The 17,461-nt window shown below is 47.5% G+C and overlaps 1 protein-coding gene across 1 annotated transcript in view; it reads left to right on the top strand.

The window, feature by feature from the left end:
- Positions 1–109: 109 nt before the first annotated feature.
- Positions 110–17,461, top strand: part of LOC125940241 (uncharacterized) — a 40,787-nt gene continuing 23,435 nt past the window's right edge. The window contains exons 1-2 of the mRNA XM_049656108.1: positions 110–224; positions 8,407–8,583. Coding sequence (XP_049512065.1) covers positions 158–224; positions 8,407–8,583 — 244 coding nt within the window. The 5' untranslated portion in view covers positions 110–157. The remainder of the gene's footprint in view (positions 225–8,406; positions 8,584–17,461) is intronic.

Raw genomic sequence — 17,461 nt, 5'->3', positions numbered from 1 at the left:
CAACCGCAAAAAATGATGACGCAAACATTTCTGTATACGTATTCTTCTTGCAGTGATATACTATGTTATGTATTCCGCGAAGTCTCCTTTTTGTGACTGAGACGCTTACTGTGGGGTGCATGTCAATTTAGTAAAAGACATTGCCAGTGTCACTGCCATGCAAGGAGCACATATAATTAGAACTTATCTCGTCGCCCACATCCTTCTTCAACGGTACTCAGCAAGTAAGTACGACACATCTTAGCACAAACATTTCTATTTCACAATAAGCAAGCCCTAATATATGTAGACGCACCTTGCTTGTTTTACTAGTTTCACAGTTTGTTTCCTCTAATATACATCCAAAGGTTACATATGTGCGAGGAGTAACGTTTCTACAAGCAAATGTCGGGTTTTCAGAGGGATCAGCGAATTTAATTTTTCATGTGTGCAAGAGAAATTACGAGTATTCTTGGCGGCTGGTATACCGAGAGGATGTGATGACAGGTTCCTCGAGTGCGAGTTTTTAAACTGAGGTAGAGCCTCAGTTCAGGAAAGACGAAGACATTTTTTTTTCCAAAAACAAGCTTACTATTCATTACAAGAAACAGAAAACAAGAGAACACTAAACAGCACACGGAAACTACAGAAAAACAAAGGCAAAAGTGCAGTTAAAAACGTCACAGTTTCGCCCTAAGGGCGAAGCAATTAATGCGATAGCAACACAGCAATGTCATACGAAGTAAGGTGAGCGGCTTTGGTAGCAACAACACGCAGAACTGTTGTCGACGCCATCGGCGTTTTGCCCGCGTTAGCTCAAAATGCGTGCGGCGTTGGTGACTGTTGCTGGAGCCTCTGATATAAATAGGCACTTGGTGCCGCAGCTAAACGTCGCCTCCCTTCCCTCCCCCTCCCCCACGGCCTCTCGCGCGTCCGAAGAAGGCGCGTTTGCTCTACATATATGGTGATTGTAAAGGAGAAAAGAGACGCCTACTTCTGCAGCCCTTAAGCGAGCACGGCGCAGAACGCGCGTTTGTTCTCCGCCGTGCGTTCACTCCCCGTGAAAGACGCGCCCCTCGCGCCCTTTCACTCGCACATACAGCGTTCGGCGCGCGGCGACGATTTCATCTCCAAATGACGTCATACGGAACCTCACGGCGACGGCGACGGCGACGCCGACGGCAGAAATCTGCTTTTGAGTGTCCATATAATTGCTATCGCAATAAAACGTTAGTCTACGCGAGAACTTCAAACGACTCTCGGTCCAGAACGAACAAAGAAAAACTCAATCATCGAAAGTCTTAGTTACTTAGGTAGTGTGTTGACAGCATGCAGTGGAACTTGCGTTGACGGCGGTAGTGGCGTAGCGAGAGACGCGGACGCACTGTAGAGCCAACCCCGAACTTCAGAGTTCAAGGCTGTAGGAGCCGAAGGCCGTCCAAGTGCGATCGCTGCAGCTGAGCGGAGCAAGTACTGGTTTCTTGGCTCGCGGTTCCGCCCTGGCGCCTCTCACCAGCGTCGCTCCAGGCCTCTGTCATCCGTGACCTATGCGCTCCGCACCGCGGCTCAGGATCAGCACCAGGAGCTCAGTATCAGCACCAGGAACAGAAACGCCAACAGCAGCAGGTGCAGCAGGAATAGCCGAGCCCTACGCTCAGCGGATCTCTCCAGGGACAGCCGGTGTTGTCCTGGTTCTATCGAGGCTCTCGGGTTCGGGTATGGACCCTGACGACACCGACCTTGACACCAGCGATCTTCGAATCCCAGTCTACGAGCGATCGCTTCTCCAAGCGTTCCAGTCTGTCTCCTTCTCCTTGCTCGTTCCTTGTACCCGTGGTTTGGTGCCCACCACTGAATGGTTGATCCTCTCTCTCCCTCGTCCGATCGCTGATGATGGTGATGATGATGATGCCTCAACACTTGGCACAAGCCACTAAGGGGGATAGGCCAGGAACCGGGTGGTATTATGATCGTAATTTAAAATAAATAATTTATAAATACATAAGTATAAGAATAAAAATAAATGACTAATTGAACATGAGAAATAAAGCAATAATAAAAGAAGTAGTTTATACTAAGTTAGTCAGCCTTGCCTGAACACGAATAGTAATATGAATTTAATAATAAATTAAATACAGCAAAGGAAATAAGTAGATTTTGATTAATAATAATAATAATAATAATAATAATAATAATAATAATAATAATAATAATAATATATTTCTGGTTTTGTGACTTTACTTTTTGAATTTGCTAAAGCTACAATTTAATGAAGGCTAAATAAAGCAATCACGTAAAAATGGGAAAATATTATTAAGGCAATCTTTTTGTGTCACAGAAAATTATAAATGGCTCGGCAAACATTCCCGTGGCCATATCCTAACACCGTGGCTCCAAGTGAGAGTAAAACTGAACTGCTTAACGGCAGTACTAGATTATGAAGTGTGATTTCTAAACATCGTTGTCGATGATTAGAAAACCGCCGACAGGATAATAAAAAGTGATCGATAGATTCTGGTTCATTGCAGAGGTAGCATAATGGTGACGCCGCCAGACCACATCTGTGCAAGGAAAAATTTAGTTGTGGAACACGGCAACGCAGTCTTGTAAATGTTACTTCGAATTGCCGGCTGGGACAGCACTGTCGATTCCAAGAATAATTTAGATGTATAAAGTCTGTTGATTTTGCTAGTGCAAGGCTTTTCTTGTCTTCAGTCAAAGAAAACTGCCTATATCTGGCTGCACTGATAAACGCAGTTGCCGGCAGCACAGATATCGCCGGACCCTTTAAAGAAGCTCGTGCTAAAGAATCAGCTATTTCATTAAGTCGGATGTCTCGGTGGCCTGGTACCCATACTAAATGAACTAACTTTAAGTGGGGAGGACCTAACGTGTAAAACGTGTTTAAAGCTGTCGCTCGTACCACCGCCCGCCAACATTGTCTTCTTTGTCGGCCACTCGATGGTGTTTGGAGTTGTCTTTCCTCCTCAGGGTTTTTTAACCCTGCGGAGGAACTCCGACGCTCTCCACTCACTCATTACAGAGGAAAAAGGTCTTAGCGGGAGATTGTGAATGTTTGTATGTCGCATTTGCATGGCACCCGACTAGCGGACTTACTAGATTGTGACGCGTGAATTATGTGTTCCCCGCGACCATACTATCATCATTATTCCGATGCGGTTTCATTAAAAAGGAAGATCCGGTAAGGCGTGGCGTCGGTATGGGTTATTTAAATTTACTGCTTTAAAACCAGGGAGAGCGACCGAGACGGGGAATGAGAGTGAGACTGGCAAGCCATTGATCATCGCGGCTGCACGCGTCGCCTGGAGGTTCGCGAGGGAATGATCCTTTTCATTTCCTTCGGCTCCGTTTGGATCTAGCCCTTCAGCACGATGATCCTATGTTTGCAAGGCTGTAATGTCCATGGAGATACGCGAATCACATTATATTAGCCCAACCCGTCGAGCAGCCAGGGGTATATTTGCCGGTCCAGCAGACTTTCACTTCAACGATAACTTCGAGGCTCGCAGGGCCAGCACGACATATTTCTGTGGCTATCCCAGTCCTGTGGGCTTAGCCCTTGAAGGCACTGACTGCGCACTTTCCGATCTGTTGCTACTTCGTCACGACAGCCACTCTTGGTTTTCCGAGGCCAGAATATTGTGGTCTCCCAACGTGAGTCATCCTGTTGGTCCTGCACTTGGAGCAGCCAGCGCCACGCAAGCATTATTGCAGATAAAAGAAGCCACGTGAATGGTGATGTGGACGAGCAAAAGCAGTTAAGTGCACCGGGAATAGGTTTCATTGAACATTTGGACATACAATGACAACAAGCTACCAGAACGCCATGAGGAATCGTGAAGAACATTGATTAGCTTCTTTTTGATACGCGACAAAGTTCGTCAGCTACAGAATATTTTCTGACTTCTAGAATCGAAAACGCATGACCCTGAAAAGCGTAGACTGATGAACACATAACCTTATTGATAAGGACAAAATAGTAAGCGGAGCCTTCGAATTTGAAATCTGTCATAAATAAGCAAAGCTCCAGGTCAGGATTATAAATTAGAAAGAAGGCCAGAGAACTACACTAAAAGCCAGTGATTACGGAAAATAGAAGTGTGTTAGATAAGGCGACTCCAAGGAATGCCGACAGGAAAGGTGGCACTTTATTCGAGCCAACCTAATCGGAGGTGATCGGGTTGAAGACGTTTGCACGAAACAAGCCGAATTAGGCACAGGAAGACATGAACGAACACGGGTATCATTGTCGTGCCAGAAGAAGGGTTGTTATCCGAATCCGTCACATGCTTTGGAAACACCGTTGGAAGAGGAAAGATACGCTGCAAACTCTGAACATATTCGACAATGACAGTTTGGAGTGCAATAAGATCCTCGCCCAGCAAAGAAACGTCCGATAAATGACCCCGGTGCGGCTGACTCTCTGAACTTACCGTCAGCCAGCTGACAGATCGCTCAAACGCCGACGCTGCGCAAGTGTTCCATGAGCTTCATCATTTTTGGCGCAGGCGGGAATATGATGCAAATAGTATATGATAGTACGTGCGTGCCGCGCACCTAGGTAGCTTATTTTATATTCATAATAATATTATTTCTAATGAAAAATTTGGGACTCCTTGGCATGTGCGTTGCTGACATTTTTTTAACATTTGAAACCTTGCGCACCAACGCATGCCGTCCACAGACGTAAACGGCTGTGGAAATTTCTTTACCATCTGTGTTGTAAAACTATCTTGTAGTTTTATGCGTATCTCAGAGACCCTGTGTCCCACATCTCGCACTCTGCGTTTGCTGATTCGACGATTGCAGCAAAAAATTGTTGGCTGACTCAAGCCCTTGCCATTATGCAGTTCGTGCTCCCACACTATAGCATATTTAAGAAAGGTGGCCTCCTGTGTATAATGTGAAGTGTTCCTGGTAGCACTTAGTCACAGTCCACCACTTTCTTGTTATCAGCATTATATGTGCGCTACCAGCAAATTTTCGCTGTCACCCCCATCGGCACAGGTGTTGGCGTGGTTGTCGTTATGAACGCTTCTGTATGCGATTATACATACACTGTTATTGAAATGACAAAAATGCCCTAACCAGGTTTTAAGCTATTGTCTGAATTCCTTCGCTGAAAAAAAAAGATTGCCCCCGGAAATGAACAGTTTTTAAACACTTCATTCCGAGTGTATGTCTGTTATCTTAAATCTTCTGAGGTAATTATTTGACAAGAGTACTGGAGTGTACAATCTGAAAGAGATGTATTTTCAGTGGCCACGGCTCGAGTGCTCCTCACGAGCTGCTCAGCGAATCATGCGCGATACCATTACAGACTCCACCCGGCGTGCTGAAGCTTTCAAGGGTGCCACAAACTTTGAAGCTTGAATTCATTTATGCTGAGATTTATGATGGCAGCAATTGGCTGATTACAATTCACTGAATAAGCCTGCCGTGGCTACCCGATTGAATACAGTACCGCTGACGGTGTTTGCAGGGATTGCGCGTGAAGAATTACAGTGTTTCTACGTGCGCGTAGCCCGTGTCACGAAAAATGAGAAAGAAAAGCGCATGCGCCTTCAAGGCTGCGTCATATCGCATTAGACAACACCACCTAGATAGCACAAGGCCTACGCACTCCGATCTATGACGTCATTATACCTGGCCCGACTGCCATAGATACTAATCGGGATGCTCCCGTGTAAGCAACAGTCATTTTGATGTCACCGCTATCGTCACGCCAGCCTGGGCAATGGAAATTTCGTGCCAGGTAGCATGGCGTCATAGATCGGACTGCGTAGGCCTTCTGCTATCTAGGTGGTGTGGCTTCAGTGGCATAGGAAGTACTGCGCTATCGGTCCCTCTAAAGTAAAACAATTGCCATCTATTTTAAATCCAATCTACCGACGTGAAATTTACGTAGCGGCTGACACAAGCAGCGGGTGGTGACCTACAGCGTTGTTTGAACAGACCGATCAAAGCCTCTACTCGTGTATAAGAGATCACTTCTGTTTGCGTAGAAAGCGAACGCTATTGCCTCCTTTGACAGGTTATTCTTTTCTAATTGGCTGACAAGATGCGAGGACCACGCAGAAATGGAGAAGGTTTCAGTGAGGCCGAGCTAGAACAGTGAAAAAAGATAACTGAATGAGCAGGGTAATGCCGGCGTCTGCAATTTTTCCGCTTCCCCTTGATTATATTGCGGTGGCTGGTCGAAAATCGCGGCGGCGTGCAACGGAAGTATAAACCTGCTGCGAAGGAGAATTGGCTGAGCGATGTCGCATACGTGTCGGAAGGGCTCAACAACGTCATGCTACTACGCGAAAGGTTTACAGCGAAAACTGTATACGGCTAGGCAAAACGAAAAAGCGTTCGTCCCATGTTTCGCTAAATGCCTCCATTGGCTGTGCCATCAGTTACGTCGTTCTCTACGCCTACGTCGCACCCAAGGACGCGCGCCATTGGCAACGCCGTTAGCAATGTCGTTGTCTGCGTCGTATCTGCTCGGCCCGCAACGCCAACTCCTCGGCTCGCCGTGGTCGCACGCGATCGATATATCGAGTTAGCTCGGCGTCAGTGGTTAGGAGCATCCGCCTGCCATTGGCGCTTGCGTTCCACTTCGCGATTTCAACGTGGACGTTTCGTCGCATGCCGAAGCCAAAGTGCCGCTCGAAAAACTCCCGCCGAAAGCGAGCGTTGGCCCCGGCGAACGCGTTCCCGCCATTGCCACGTTGACGCTGCTCTGCCCGCAACGCAGCCTCCTCGGCTCACCGTTGTCGCATGCGTTCGATATCTCGAGTTAGCCCGGCGTCGTGGTTAGCAGCATCCGCCCGCCATTGTCGCTTTCGTTCCACTAGAAAGACAAACATGTAGCCAATAATTGATAAACGGTTCAATACAGCGTCGTAATTAACCCACTGCTAAACACCGGGGCCGCATGTTTCAGCTTCGCTGGTTAACAATCTGTACGGAGTGCTTGGGCGGTGTTTTTTTTATGATACGCAAATAAATTCATTTACCCGCAAATTCTCAGGCTGTATGGAGACTTTTCGGCAGTGTCCCTAGCTGGCGCAGCGTGTTCAGAAAGAAGCGCGAAAGAGGAGCACGGTAGCCGCATGATGCGTGTCTCTGCGTTCGCACGCTGCGGTGCGCCATGCATTTCCAAATTCTCAGGATGACAGCTGTTTCGAGATAATAATTCCTAAAGTTTGAGGAGAAATGCATTGCAGTTCCAGTTACTTTTGTGCTTCAATGCACAAAACGACGTTGCGTTAAGAAAGTCCGTTCTGAGAGCGGGCCGGAGCCTTGTCAAGCTTGAATTGTTTTCTTTCCCGTCATCCCAATATTTCTTATAAAAAATTAACTACCTTTAGTTCTATAATTGACTAATTAATATAAATTATTCAGTATATTGTTCTCCTTATAATTAGCGAACTGCGTTCTGTTCTGCCGGCATTCCTTTGTACTTTGACTGATAATATTTTATGATGTGAGAGCACAGAAAGAACACAAGGACTAGTAAAGCTTGAACGAGAAGCGCTCTCTTCCAATTAAATTATACTTTTTACGATAGCAATTTTGTAAGACCCATTTCCGCCGTCGGCGTCGCCGTCGCCGTGATGTCCTCTATAATGTCCAAGTGCGATAACAGCGCAGCCGCATGCCATATGCTGTCGGTATGAGTGAGAGGGCGCGAAGCTGAGCCGAGAAGGACAATGGCTCAATCTCGCTTACGCAAGGGAGGATGGAGGGGAGGTAGCGCGCCATATTCCATCGTGCGCATGGCAGCAAGGGAGAAGAGTGGTTGTGTTCGACACAGGCGGCGGCTACACATGGTGTGGTTGAGCGCGGCCGCGTGGGGTCTATCTTGACAGTGATCTGCTCTTGGTATAAAGTCGAGGCGCACCGAGGACTGAATGCTTCGCGTGAGCTGTCTCACCGCTTAATTCGTGTTGAAGCGAGAGGCGGCACTAAGGAAATTCGCTCGCATCTGCTGCCGCTGTTCCTCACGCCAGCCATTTGACAGCGTGTCGGCGTTCATCGAGTGAAATGTGTTCAGGTTTGCCTGTCCGCGCGTGACACCAAGCTTGTTAATTTGTTTAGTAAGCGAATATTTACCAGCTTAGACGGCCGGCAAAACTACTATCCTTACTTGGTACACCTGTCTAATGATTCGCTATCGCAATCAATGGTTCGACTTTCCGGCTAAACGGCGGCCTTTGTTTGGAAGGAAACGTCGGCTTTTGTCTTTTCAGGCAACGTCGTGACAATACAGGGGGGTGGAAGAACAACACATAATTACAACTCTGATTTGCAAGTTCTACTTCTTTTCTCAAAACAGTTCGAGAAAGCCGCGAATATTCTTTGCTGCAGACCTGTTATGGAGTGTCTAACTAATTCTGCTTACGTGTTAAACGGCAGGCGCCGAATCAGGAGCGAGCGCTTGTCTGGAGCCGCCGACAGTGGAAGGATGCAGTCTTGTCCGCCTCAAGTGGAGCTTCAACACTCAATCACGACGCTGTGAAAGAAACTACGTCTGTTCAAACCACCCGAATGCTTTCCTAGATGAAGCATCATGCATGTCAACGTGCCCTTCAGGTAATCTAGTGATCAGGAGGTTCCATGTAAGATATCAATGTATAGTAAGTATATTTGTAGAGATCGCGGTCACAATCGTCGAAGGGGCATACGTTTGCGTCGGAACAAGGAGTCACTGCCTCTAGCTGAACAATTTATGGCTTGGCGCATCTTGCAATATCCGGCTTTTTTATTTACTTCCTCGCAATTAAAAAAAACAAAACCTTAAATACATTCCCGCGTAATTACCGTTGAGTGATTTCTTTTTGTTTGTTTCATGAATAGATAAAGATGTGTATTAATACATTTAAAGAAGGAGGTGTCAGAGCTCAAGGCTGCATGGGTACTTCCTGTAAGGAAATTATACAAGGGTGTTCATTTTTAAGTTTCACTGAATTTTTAGAACTCGCCTGCGGCAGGTAGCATAATTATTATCATAGAGCTTGGTTACTCGATGAGGCGGACATAAGTAGCACGAGAAATCGAAACACATATTCAACTACATAGCAAAAATTCACTGATTAACTTCGTAGTTGGTTACTTTACGACACATATTGCAATTTACGAATTGTAGCAGGTGAGCTTGTCAGGCGTATCCACTTGAAATTAATTTCCAGAATGACACCAGTTTGGAGGTATGCGCACTCAAACTCGCCATAAAAATGCACTGTTGTTCAACTTACTTTTTTACCAAAAAGCTGTTTTATACATTGAAGCACAAAAGAAACTGGAACGCCCATGTATTTCGTCCCACAGTTTGGGAAATATTATCTAGAAACTGGTAAAATCCTGGAAAATAATTTAAACTGGATTCGTCTGGCAAACTCACCGGCTAGAATTCGTAAATTGCAATATATGTCGTAAAGTAATTAAGTACTAAGTAAATAACTAGTAATAACAAGTAACTAGTAATTTTTGGTAATTAGTTGAATATGTGTTTCGATGTCTTGTGCTTCCAATGTCCGCCTCTTCGAATAACCCAGCTTAACGATGACAATTATGCTCTCTGCCACAGGCGATTTTTAAGAATTCTGTAAAGCATAATTTTAAATACCCGGTATGAACAATAAATGTGGAGTAATACTGTTGTATTTTCTAAAAACAGCGAAATAATAAACGAAAAAAACGCGGGTAAATATTTTATATTCACAATACAAAGAAACTAATACATGATAAAATGTCAATGTATTAGGTAGTGAAAGGGAATACCAGACACTCCTTTTGAAATGTACTATGCGAAGAATGATTATTGTGGCATGAGAGGCGATAAACAGTCCAGTTACAGCAGGTTGGGTTACTATTTATGAGAAGATTATCAAATTTTATATCGGATGAAATAACCAATTTGTAGACATCAACAAAGCAATTGTGATATTGAACAGTGCTTATTTTTCCATACAGAGTATTGTGAAGCTTTAGATCAAATGTGAAACATTCAACTGTATGAAAAAAACGTTAGTGTTCTAGTAGCTTGGATTTGTGTCTATTGCAGTGGCATCAGGTGAGTTGGATAGGTGTTTCCCTATGATGAGATGCAGTAATTAGGACGGCTATGAATGTAAGGAAAGTATATTTCGGCAAGGTTTATTGGTAAAGTAATGGCGTGCATTCATCAATACGCTTACGCAATACGTCACCCTTCGTTTAATGCGTCAATAAAACTGTTATCGAGGATAATTACACGGTGGTTGAAAGAAGTTATTGACTAGGGTCAATTAAGACAACCAAAGTTCAATATATTGTTGAAGTGCGTGTGGTGTTTGCCTGTTACTACACACAGTGAACCATCAGTAGCTAGCATTCCGGCCCCTTCTGCACACAATTATGGTGATGTTTTAGCAAAAAAAATTAGTAAGATCATTGATATACCTACAAAAGCAAAAGATATCCAAGAATGGATCTTTGAGGTTCACCCTTGTTCATAGGTAAGGAGGCCGATTATGTAGGCCGAATATATGGTGCCTGTTGGTCGAGCCGATAGGAAACTAATAATGAAAAATTATGCAAGCGTGTTTTTGATTACGAAATGTCCAGTTCTGTATGCTCAGTTTACAATGCAGTATTCTATTAAGTACATTCTTCTATCTAGGGCTTTAATCTTTATATCTGAAATATTGCGTGTGAAGTGCTTGTATATAGGAAATTAGATAACATTTGCTTATGGTAGCGACTGAAAAACAGTCAAAAGCAAAGTAAACCTGCAAGAACAAATTACTGCCTTTTCGTCATGCATCCTCATTATGTAAGTTCTTATTCAGAGCTTGAATTGTACAGGGAATTGTATCTTCGTTAGCCCTATATAGGAGTACAAATGGATACAACAGTTGGGCTGCGTTCCTTTGATGGTTATTGCGAGTCTCCACTGTCGTGCGTGTGAAAACCATCAGGTTAAATGTGATCTTTCATTCTAAAGATCGCATTGCGTTAATAAGCGTGTGAAGCATGCATGTTTATGTACGTATATAATTTGTTGTGTTTGATGATGTTCAACAGGAACGTACGGTTTGCATCATAACTTCACACCCAAGGTCTGTAGAAATCCGCGAAGGACCACAAAGGAAGAGCGGTCGATGAGCAAACATGGCGTTTAATGGAACAACAATCACTATGATGATGATGAGAGAAGCTGCGCGAGGAACTTTCTGCACACTCCCTGCTGCAACATGAAGGGTTTTTTTCGTGTCCTTGGCAAAGAGACAGTCAAGTTACACCATATAAAACAATCGTTAAGTTCCCGCGGGCCAAATAATGAGAAGGAAACATCACACGGGCGGCGTTGTGCAATAATTCGTGTAAATTCGCCTTGTGATCCGTATTCACCAGGACCTGTGCTCTGTCCTTGTTGTCTTACCGAATGGGCAGTTGTACTGCGTTTCGTAGTGCCATTTCTTGTGTGCACACCTGCTGGTGTTAGACGACGATGCTCAACGTTCAACAACAGTAGCTGGCGCTTAGTATTCTGTGGTCCGTTGCTTGATCTTCCTTCAAACAGTGTGGACGTCGTCAAGAGGTGCCCAGCGTCGGCAAAGCACTTGGCGAAACGGACACTTTGGCCTGTCTTTGCACTTCTTTGATTTTGCGTAGATTATGTCCGGTCTCTGATGCAACGTTGTCCTTGCTTTACTGGATATCTGCGGCAGTAGTAATCTTAATGGTTGGACGTTGGTTGTTTGTGCCAAGTAGGATTCTTTCAGAGTTAAGCAGTTCTGAAAGCGGGGGACAGGGCAGCGGCAGACACTCTTCTAGGTTGATTGTGCAGTGACGATGGGTATCCTGTTGTCGGCACCTGTACCGGCGCATCGGTTCACACATGCGTCTTCCTGGTTCTCAGTACAATGAATATGCGTTCCCTTGGCTGGACGGGACCGTGACTCAGCCGTGGAAATGAGGCCTTGGTAGACTCCTGGGCTGTTCATGAGGTGCATTGTCGAACAGTGTGGTGCTATTTGAACCATTCGCATGCCTTGCGCACTGTACAATAGCTCTTTCGGTATCCCTGTGGCTACAGCAGCTACTACCTGTTCGTCCTTGTGCTTTCGACGCGTCTCGAAAGTCCAAGTGATGACATCAGTTGATAGCTGTCTTCGGTTCCATCATACACGTCACTAACCATGTTACTACCGGTTTTAGACACGACAATATTGTCTTCAGTAGGTGCTTCCATGTCATTGAAGATTTCTGTCTTTATGCCATTCTTTTTCGTTTACCTTCGTCAATGCAGCCATGGATTGGAGCTTCGGTCTTGCAATCTTTTACCGGTTGTATGCTTTGCAACGCTACAAGGCACAAGAATAATAAGATGCTCATTCCGCTTCCAGAGATCTGTGAGACGTTTTCCCTCTTTACACTCTGTCTCATCTCAATAGCAAGGCTGAGTTTAGAGTTCAGCGTAACCACTTTATTCATGTAGTCTACCTGAATAGTATATTCTTCATATAGGTCATCGTCAGAGATCAGTACTTCGACCTTTTCGTCTAGAAAACGAAGCTTCTCCTGAAGCATTTTGAGCCGACTGCTCATGAGGTGAAGTTGAGCCGTTGTGGCCTCAGTGAGCGCCGTGTCGAAATCGTCGAAAATGAAGCTTACCATCGTTCTGATAAGTTCCCTATTCACGATCAGCTCGGCCTCCTTGCAGAAGGCGACTGTCGGTGGGTGGATGAGGGCCGTCGGTAGCGTTGACTCCGCTCTTCCCAGTGAATCCATGCGTAGCCTCGTCGTCAGTCGGCGCTGGGGGCTGTTCGCTCGTTGATTATTACAGCTCCCGGGTTTCGGCACCACTTTGTAGAAACACGCGAAGGACCACACAGGAAGAGCATTCGATGAGCAAACATGGCGTTTAATGGAACAACAATCACGATGATGATAGTAGCTGAGCGAGGAAGAAGTTTCTACAGGGTCCACGGATTGCAGACAGGCGGGTGGCTTAATTGTAGCTTCAATTGTGACTGGTTCTAACGCCTGATGAGTACAGTTCGGGAATACTCCACAGGAGGTTTTGCGGTAGATTTGCGAGAGAGGACGAGACAAGTCAAGCCGTAGGCCGGCCAATGACCCGGATTTTGCTGCAGCTGGTGTCAATGCAGCACTCACATGGATCCTTCTTAAATGAGCCTTGAACCGCTTTATATCGAAGTCGAGAAATGCATTTCAAGTTAAATTACGCTATTTCACAAATGCGTTGCTAAATAAAGTTGGCAATAGAACAATTGGCAATAATGGCAATAAAACAAACCGCTCGCGGTGCATCCCCTTCTTCTTCAAAGATTAGCACTGCGAAGGCTTTCATTTTCATTTTCATTTTGGATGTTCACGTAGACCCCACTATATACTATTTTGGCGCATACGCCAAAATAATAAACTGGCACCAAAATAGGCGCCAGGTAGAGTCTCCCGGTGTCCTCCTCCTCTGTCGGTGAAGAGGACATCTGGCACCCTAAGCCAGTGGAGTTGTCGCGGCACCCCGCGGCGGCCGCGGTATATACGCTGCGTAGCACGCCGCCGCTACATGCAAGTGCAGCGTTTCCCTTGTGCAAGACTTGACTTGAGTGCGTGCTCGCGCTCATACGCTGCTCTCTCGCTTTGATCCGTGGTGCGGACCGGCTTTTTCCTGCACTAGTTCGACCGACAGATATTGGCCACATTCAACTTGCGCTTTTTGAAGCGCAATTGATAACTATTAAGATCCGAAGACTGAGAAGGCGTCTAACCAGGCACGTCCATAAGTGAGCGCGCGCTGGCAAGCGAGCGTGTGGTCTGACCTGAAGTTTCGCGTGGTTGGAAGCTGCCTCAGTGTTAAAAACTAATATAAATTAGGTAGATCTGACACCAGTAATCAGGGTGGCCAAAGTTTAATTCCTGCGTGGGCGGCCTCGGCTGTGAGTGAGCAGACCACAGTCGGCTTCTTCCGGAAGTACGTAATTAGTATCGAAATTCGAAAGCAGATTTTCGCTTACTTCAGCCGTCAATGAATATACACATTAAGCGTAGGAAGAAGTGCACTGATCCAGAATGCCTTCTTGATTGACGTCAGCTATGCGCCAAGAGCAGCCGCGTATAGGAATCCGGTTTATTACGAAATGAAGCGTCCAGAAAAAAAATCAGGAGCAGGCTCCTGTTCAGTAGACTGTTTGAGAGAAAGGTGACTTCGTGCTCCGCTTGAGAGCTCCGCGCACCGCACACGGCTGCAAAATTTGGCTGAGGTATTTACAGCAGCGTAACTATCCGGGGACCAAGTTTTTTTACCAAGCTCGAGGGGTGGCTTAGGGCCCCTTCAACGCAGTCTCCTCGACTCAATAGAGCCACAAAGAAAAAAACCGCATATCCACGAAGTGAATGATGATGAGTGGGCGAAGCACCTGGGGATCATTCGGGAAAAACGCCGGAAGCTGGCTTCCGGAACCGGAAGCGGAAGCCGGTTCCGGAAGCTGAGCTTGGCGTACATATATACATATATATATTGTCAAGGTGAAGTGAACTTGGCCGCGCGCGCTCGCAAGGCGGGCGCTAGAAGAGAAGAAAGACGACGGGCGGAGAATATAGAACAGCCGGCCCAGGAACGGGTGCTGTCTCTGTGTTTCTCATTCATTACAATGGCGCAGCCGGCGAACGCCAAGTCTTAAGGGGCTTCAGCCTTAAGCACCGTCCTGCGGAGGCCTTGCGTCCTCCGGCATCTCGCCGTCCAGGGTCCTTCCGGCGAGGGAACGCCGTCAACGCTTCCCTTCGCATAGATGCTGCACCTGGGACTACGTCAAGGTCTGATCCGCCAAGGCATGCCGTCCACGCTGCCTTAGACATGGATCCTGCTGCGGCCAGGGAACGCCGTCCACGCTTCCTATGCCCTTTATCCCGGCCCCATGATATCATCGACATCTCAGCCAGCTAGGGATGCTGTTCACGCTCCCCTGATCATGCTTCCGTCTGCAATGAGTGCCGCATACGCCACCAGTTCTGGCTCAACAGAAGCCGTTCAGGCTCCCTTGGCCACTGGTCCGGCTGGCCCGAGTGTTGCGGCCGCTGCCGCCGCCTCAGGGTACGTGGATTTCGCCCCTGGCTCTACGGGCGGCTCAGCCGGCTGCTTGTCCGACGCCATGCGAGCCATCTCGCTGCTGACCGAACCGCTCGAGGTTATGAGGAACACCTTCGCATCCCTCAGTGGTTTCGCGGTTGCACCTCACATTGGGACAGCGCTTCAGCCCCTCCGTCATGGACCCGTCCTGCCTGGGAACGCCGTCCACGCTTCCCTTGGCGAGACTATCATGCCCGGCACTACTTCGACTCCTCAACCAACAAGGTACGCCGTCCCAGCTTCCTTGGTGGTAGAACCGGCTGTCGCTCCTACAACGACCGCAGTGTCCGTGGACACCAGCCCTAGTTCCACGAGAAGCTGGACAAGCAACCTGGCGGAGACGAGGTGCTGCGACTTCCAGCAGCCGGCTTGCGTAAAAATACCGCCGTTTCGCGGCTTTGAAGATGACGTCACCCTTTGGGTTCGCACCATCAATGCCTTGGGTGATCGGCATGCTTGGACAGACCACAAAAGATGGCTGGTTGCAGCCAAACGACTTTTGCAGCCAAATGGCTAGGACCTGCGAAGGCGTCAAGCAGCAGTCCTAGCCTGAATGTAGCGCAGCGCTCATAGCTGCTTTCGGCCGGCATCCTTGTGCCTTCGTTGAGTCCGACCAGCCCATTTCTGCGCATGGCGCTCCTGCGAGCTACCGCTTTGACGCTGCGGCAGGTGTGCCCTAAAGCAGCCCTCAGGCAGAGTGGTGCGCCGCAGACACCGGCTCATCGGGTGTCGCCGTCGGCTCTACCGAAGACAGTGGGAAGCGCATGGCGACTACTTCTCCTACTTTGACATGGTTATCTACGCCAGCCGAGATTCTGCGACTTCAGCCCCATGAAGCTCGGGAGCAACACCAAATCGCCGCTGCCGACAAGGTTTAGACATATGGGATCACGGCCTGCCCTGCTGTAGACCCCGATTGCCAGCTACTTTTTCCACCGCGGGTCTCGGACTCTGCTTCGGCATCAGGCACCCCACCATCGCTGCCCGATCCCGCGATAACATGCTATCCACAGCAGTCGGTGACGCGGTCTCCAAGCTCGCTGTTGGATGTGCACATGAAGGTGCCGTCTCACCGGGTGACACCGTCGGCTCTATCCGAATTAGTGGGAAACGCCGAGCGCACTTGCGCTTCCGCTACCACCCCGCTTCCGCTAGATCCACCTTGTATCCCAGCCTCGAACTTGGACAGCTCAACTGCACACGACGTGACATCGAACACCTTGAGGAGCCTTGTTCCGTCAGTGGCAACTCTGCAAAAGCGCAAGTTGGGTCCCATGCGAGCACGGATGCTCACCTCCTCAATTAAGAAGCCGCGTCGTAGACCACACCGATGCGTTGTGACCGAACGCGATCAATGCGACCATGCGCGTTCAGTGCTACAAACTATGGTTTGGCGTCAAGAATTTCCTGTCGTATTTTTTCAAGAGCGACGGGATAATCATCGGCGAGACCTGCGACCAGCCCGCCGCAGTCAGTGCCGCCCGCCAGAGAAGCTGGTTGCGCGCCGGACGGATCACCAACGACGACCTCAAACCCTGGACAACTTGCTTAGTTGCAAGCACACCGGAAACTTGCAGCCTGGCCGAGTGACAAGGCGAAGTGAACTTGGCCGCGCGCGCTCGCAAGGCGGGCGCTAGAAGAGAAGCAAGACTACGGACGGCGAAAATAGAATAGCCGGCCCAGGAATGGGTGCTGTCTCTGTGTTCCTCATTCATTACAATATATATATATATATATATATATATATATATATATATATATGTGTGTGTGTGTGTGTGTGTGTGTGTGTATGCATATACATACATACATAGTGATCTCTGTGCCAACCAGAGCTACGGACTACGAGGGACAAGGCTCGGTCATGCGGGAAATTCAATGTCAATGGCTCTTAATTTTATCAGCAATCATAAGCTGTACAGCTAATGCTCCCGGATTCCGAGTTCAACTGCCTTCTATACCCGCAATTATGAGACATTCAGGAAATGATTTTTTGACATTAACTATTATGTGAAAGCAAAAGCGGCCCTTTGTAACAACTTCTAAAGCATTACACTTGTGCAGTTATTGTCGTGGCTATTCGTGTCATGGGACGTTTGCATTCGCAATGCTAGCTCCCTCTATGTTGCATGTGGGCAGCTGTGCCTTGTTGCCATTAAATATGCTGACTTTTTATGAGAAAGCATCAAGTGGCCTATTCAGCGAAAACGGCGGTGTCTGTAGCAGCGAAAGGGCACCCGAATTCCCATTCGTTGCGACGCCACTTCACGACCACGCCTCGACGTAGCAGACTGGGCGAAACGGAAGCCCCGCTGTCGCAGTTGTGCGCGCACCAGG

Source organism: Dermacentor silvarum, chromosome 9 (assembly GCF_013339745.2).
Source record: "Dermacentor silvarum isolate Dsil-2018 chromosome 9, BIME_Dsil_1.4, whole genome shotgun sequence".
NCBI classification, from domain to species: domain Eukaryota; kingdom Metazoa; phylum Arthropoda; class Arachnida; order Ixodida; family Ixodidae; genus Dermacentor; species Dermacentor silvarum.
The sequence above is the reverse complement of the archived record's forward strand: the minus strand, read 5'-3'. Positions and strand labels throughout refer to the sequence as shown.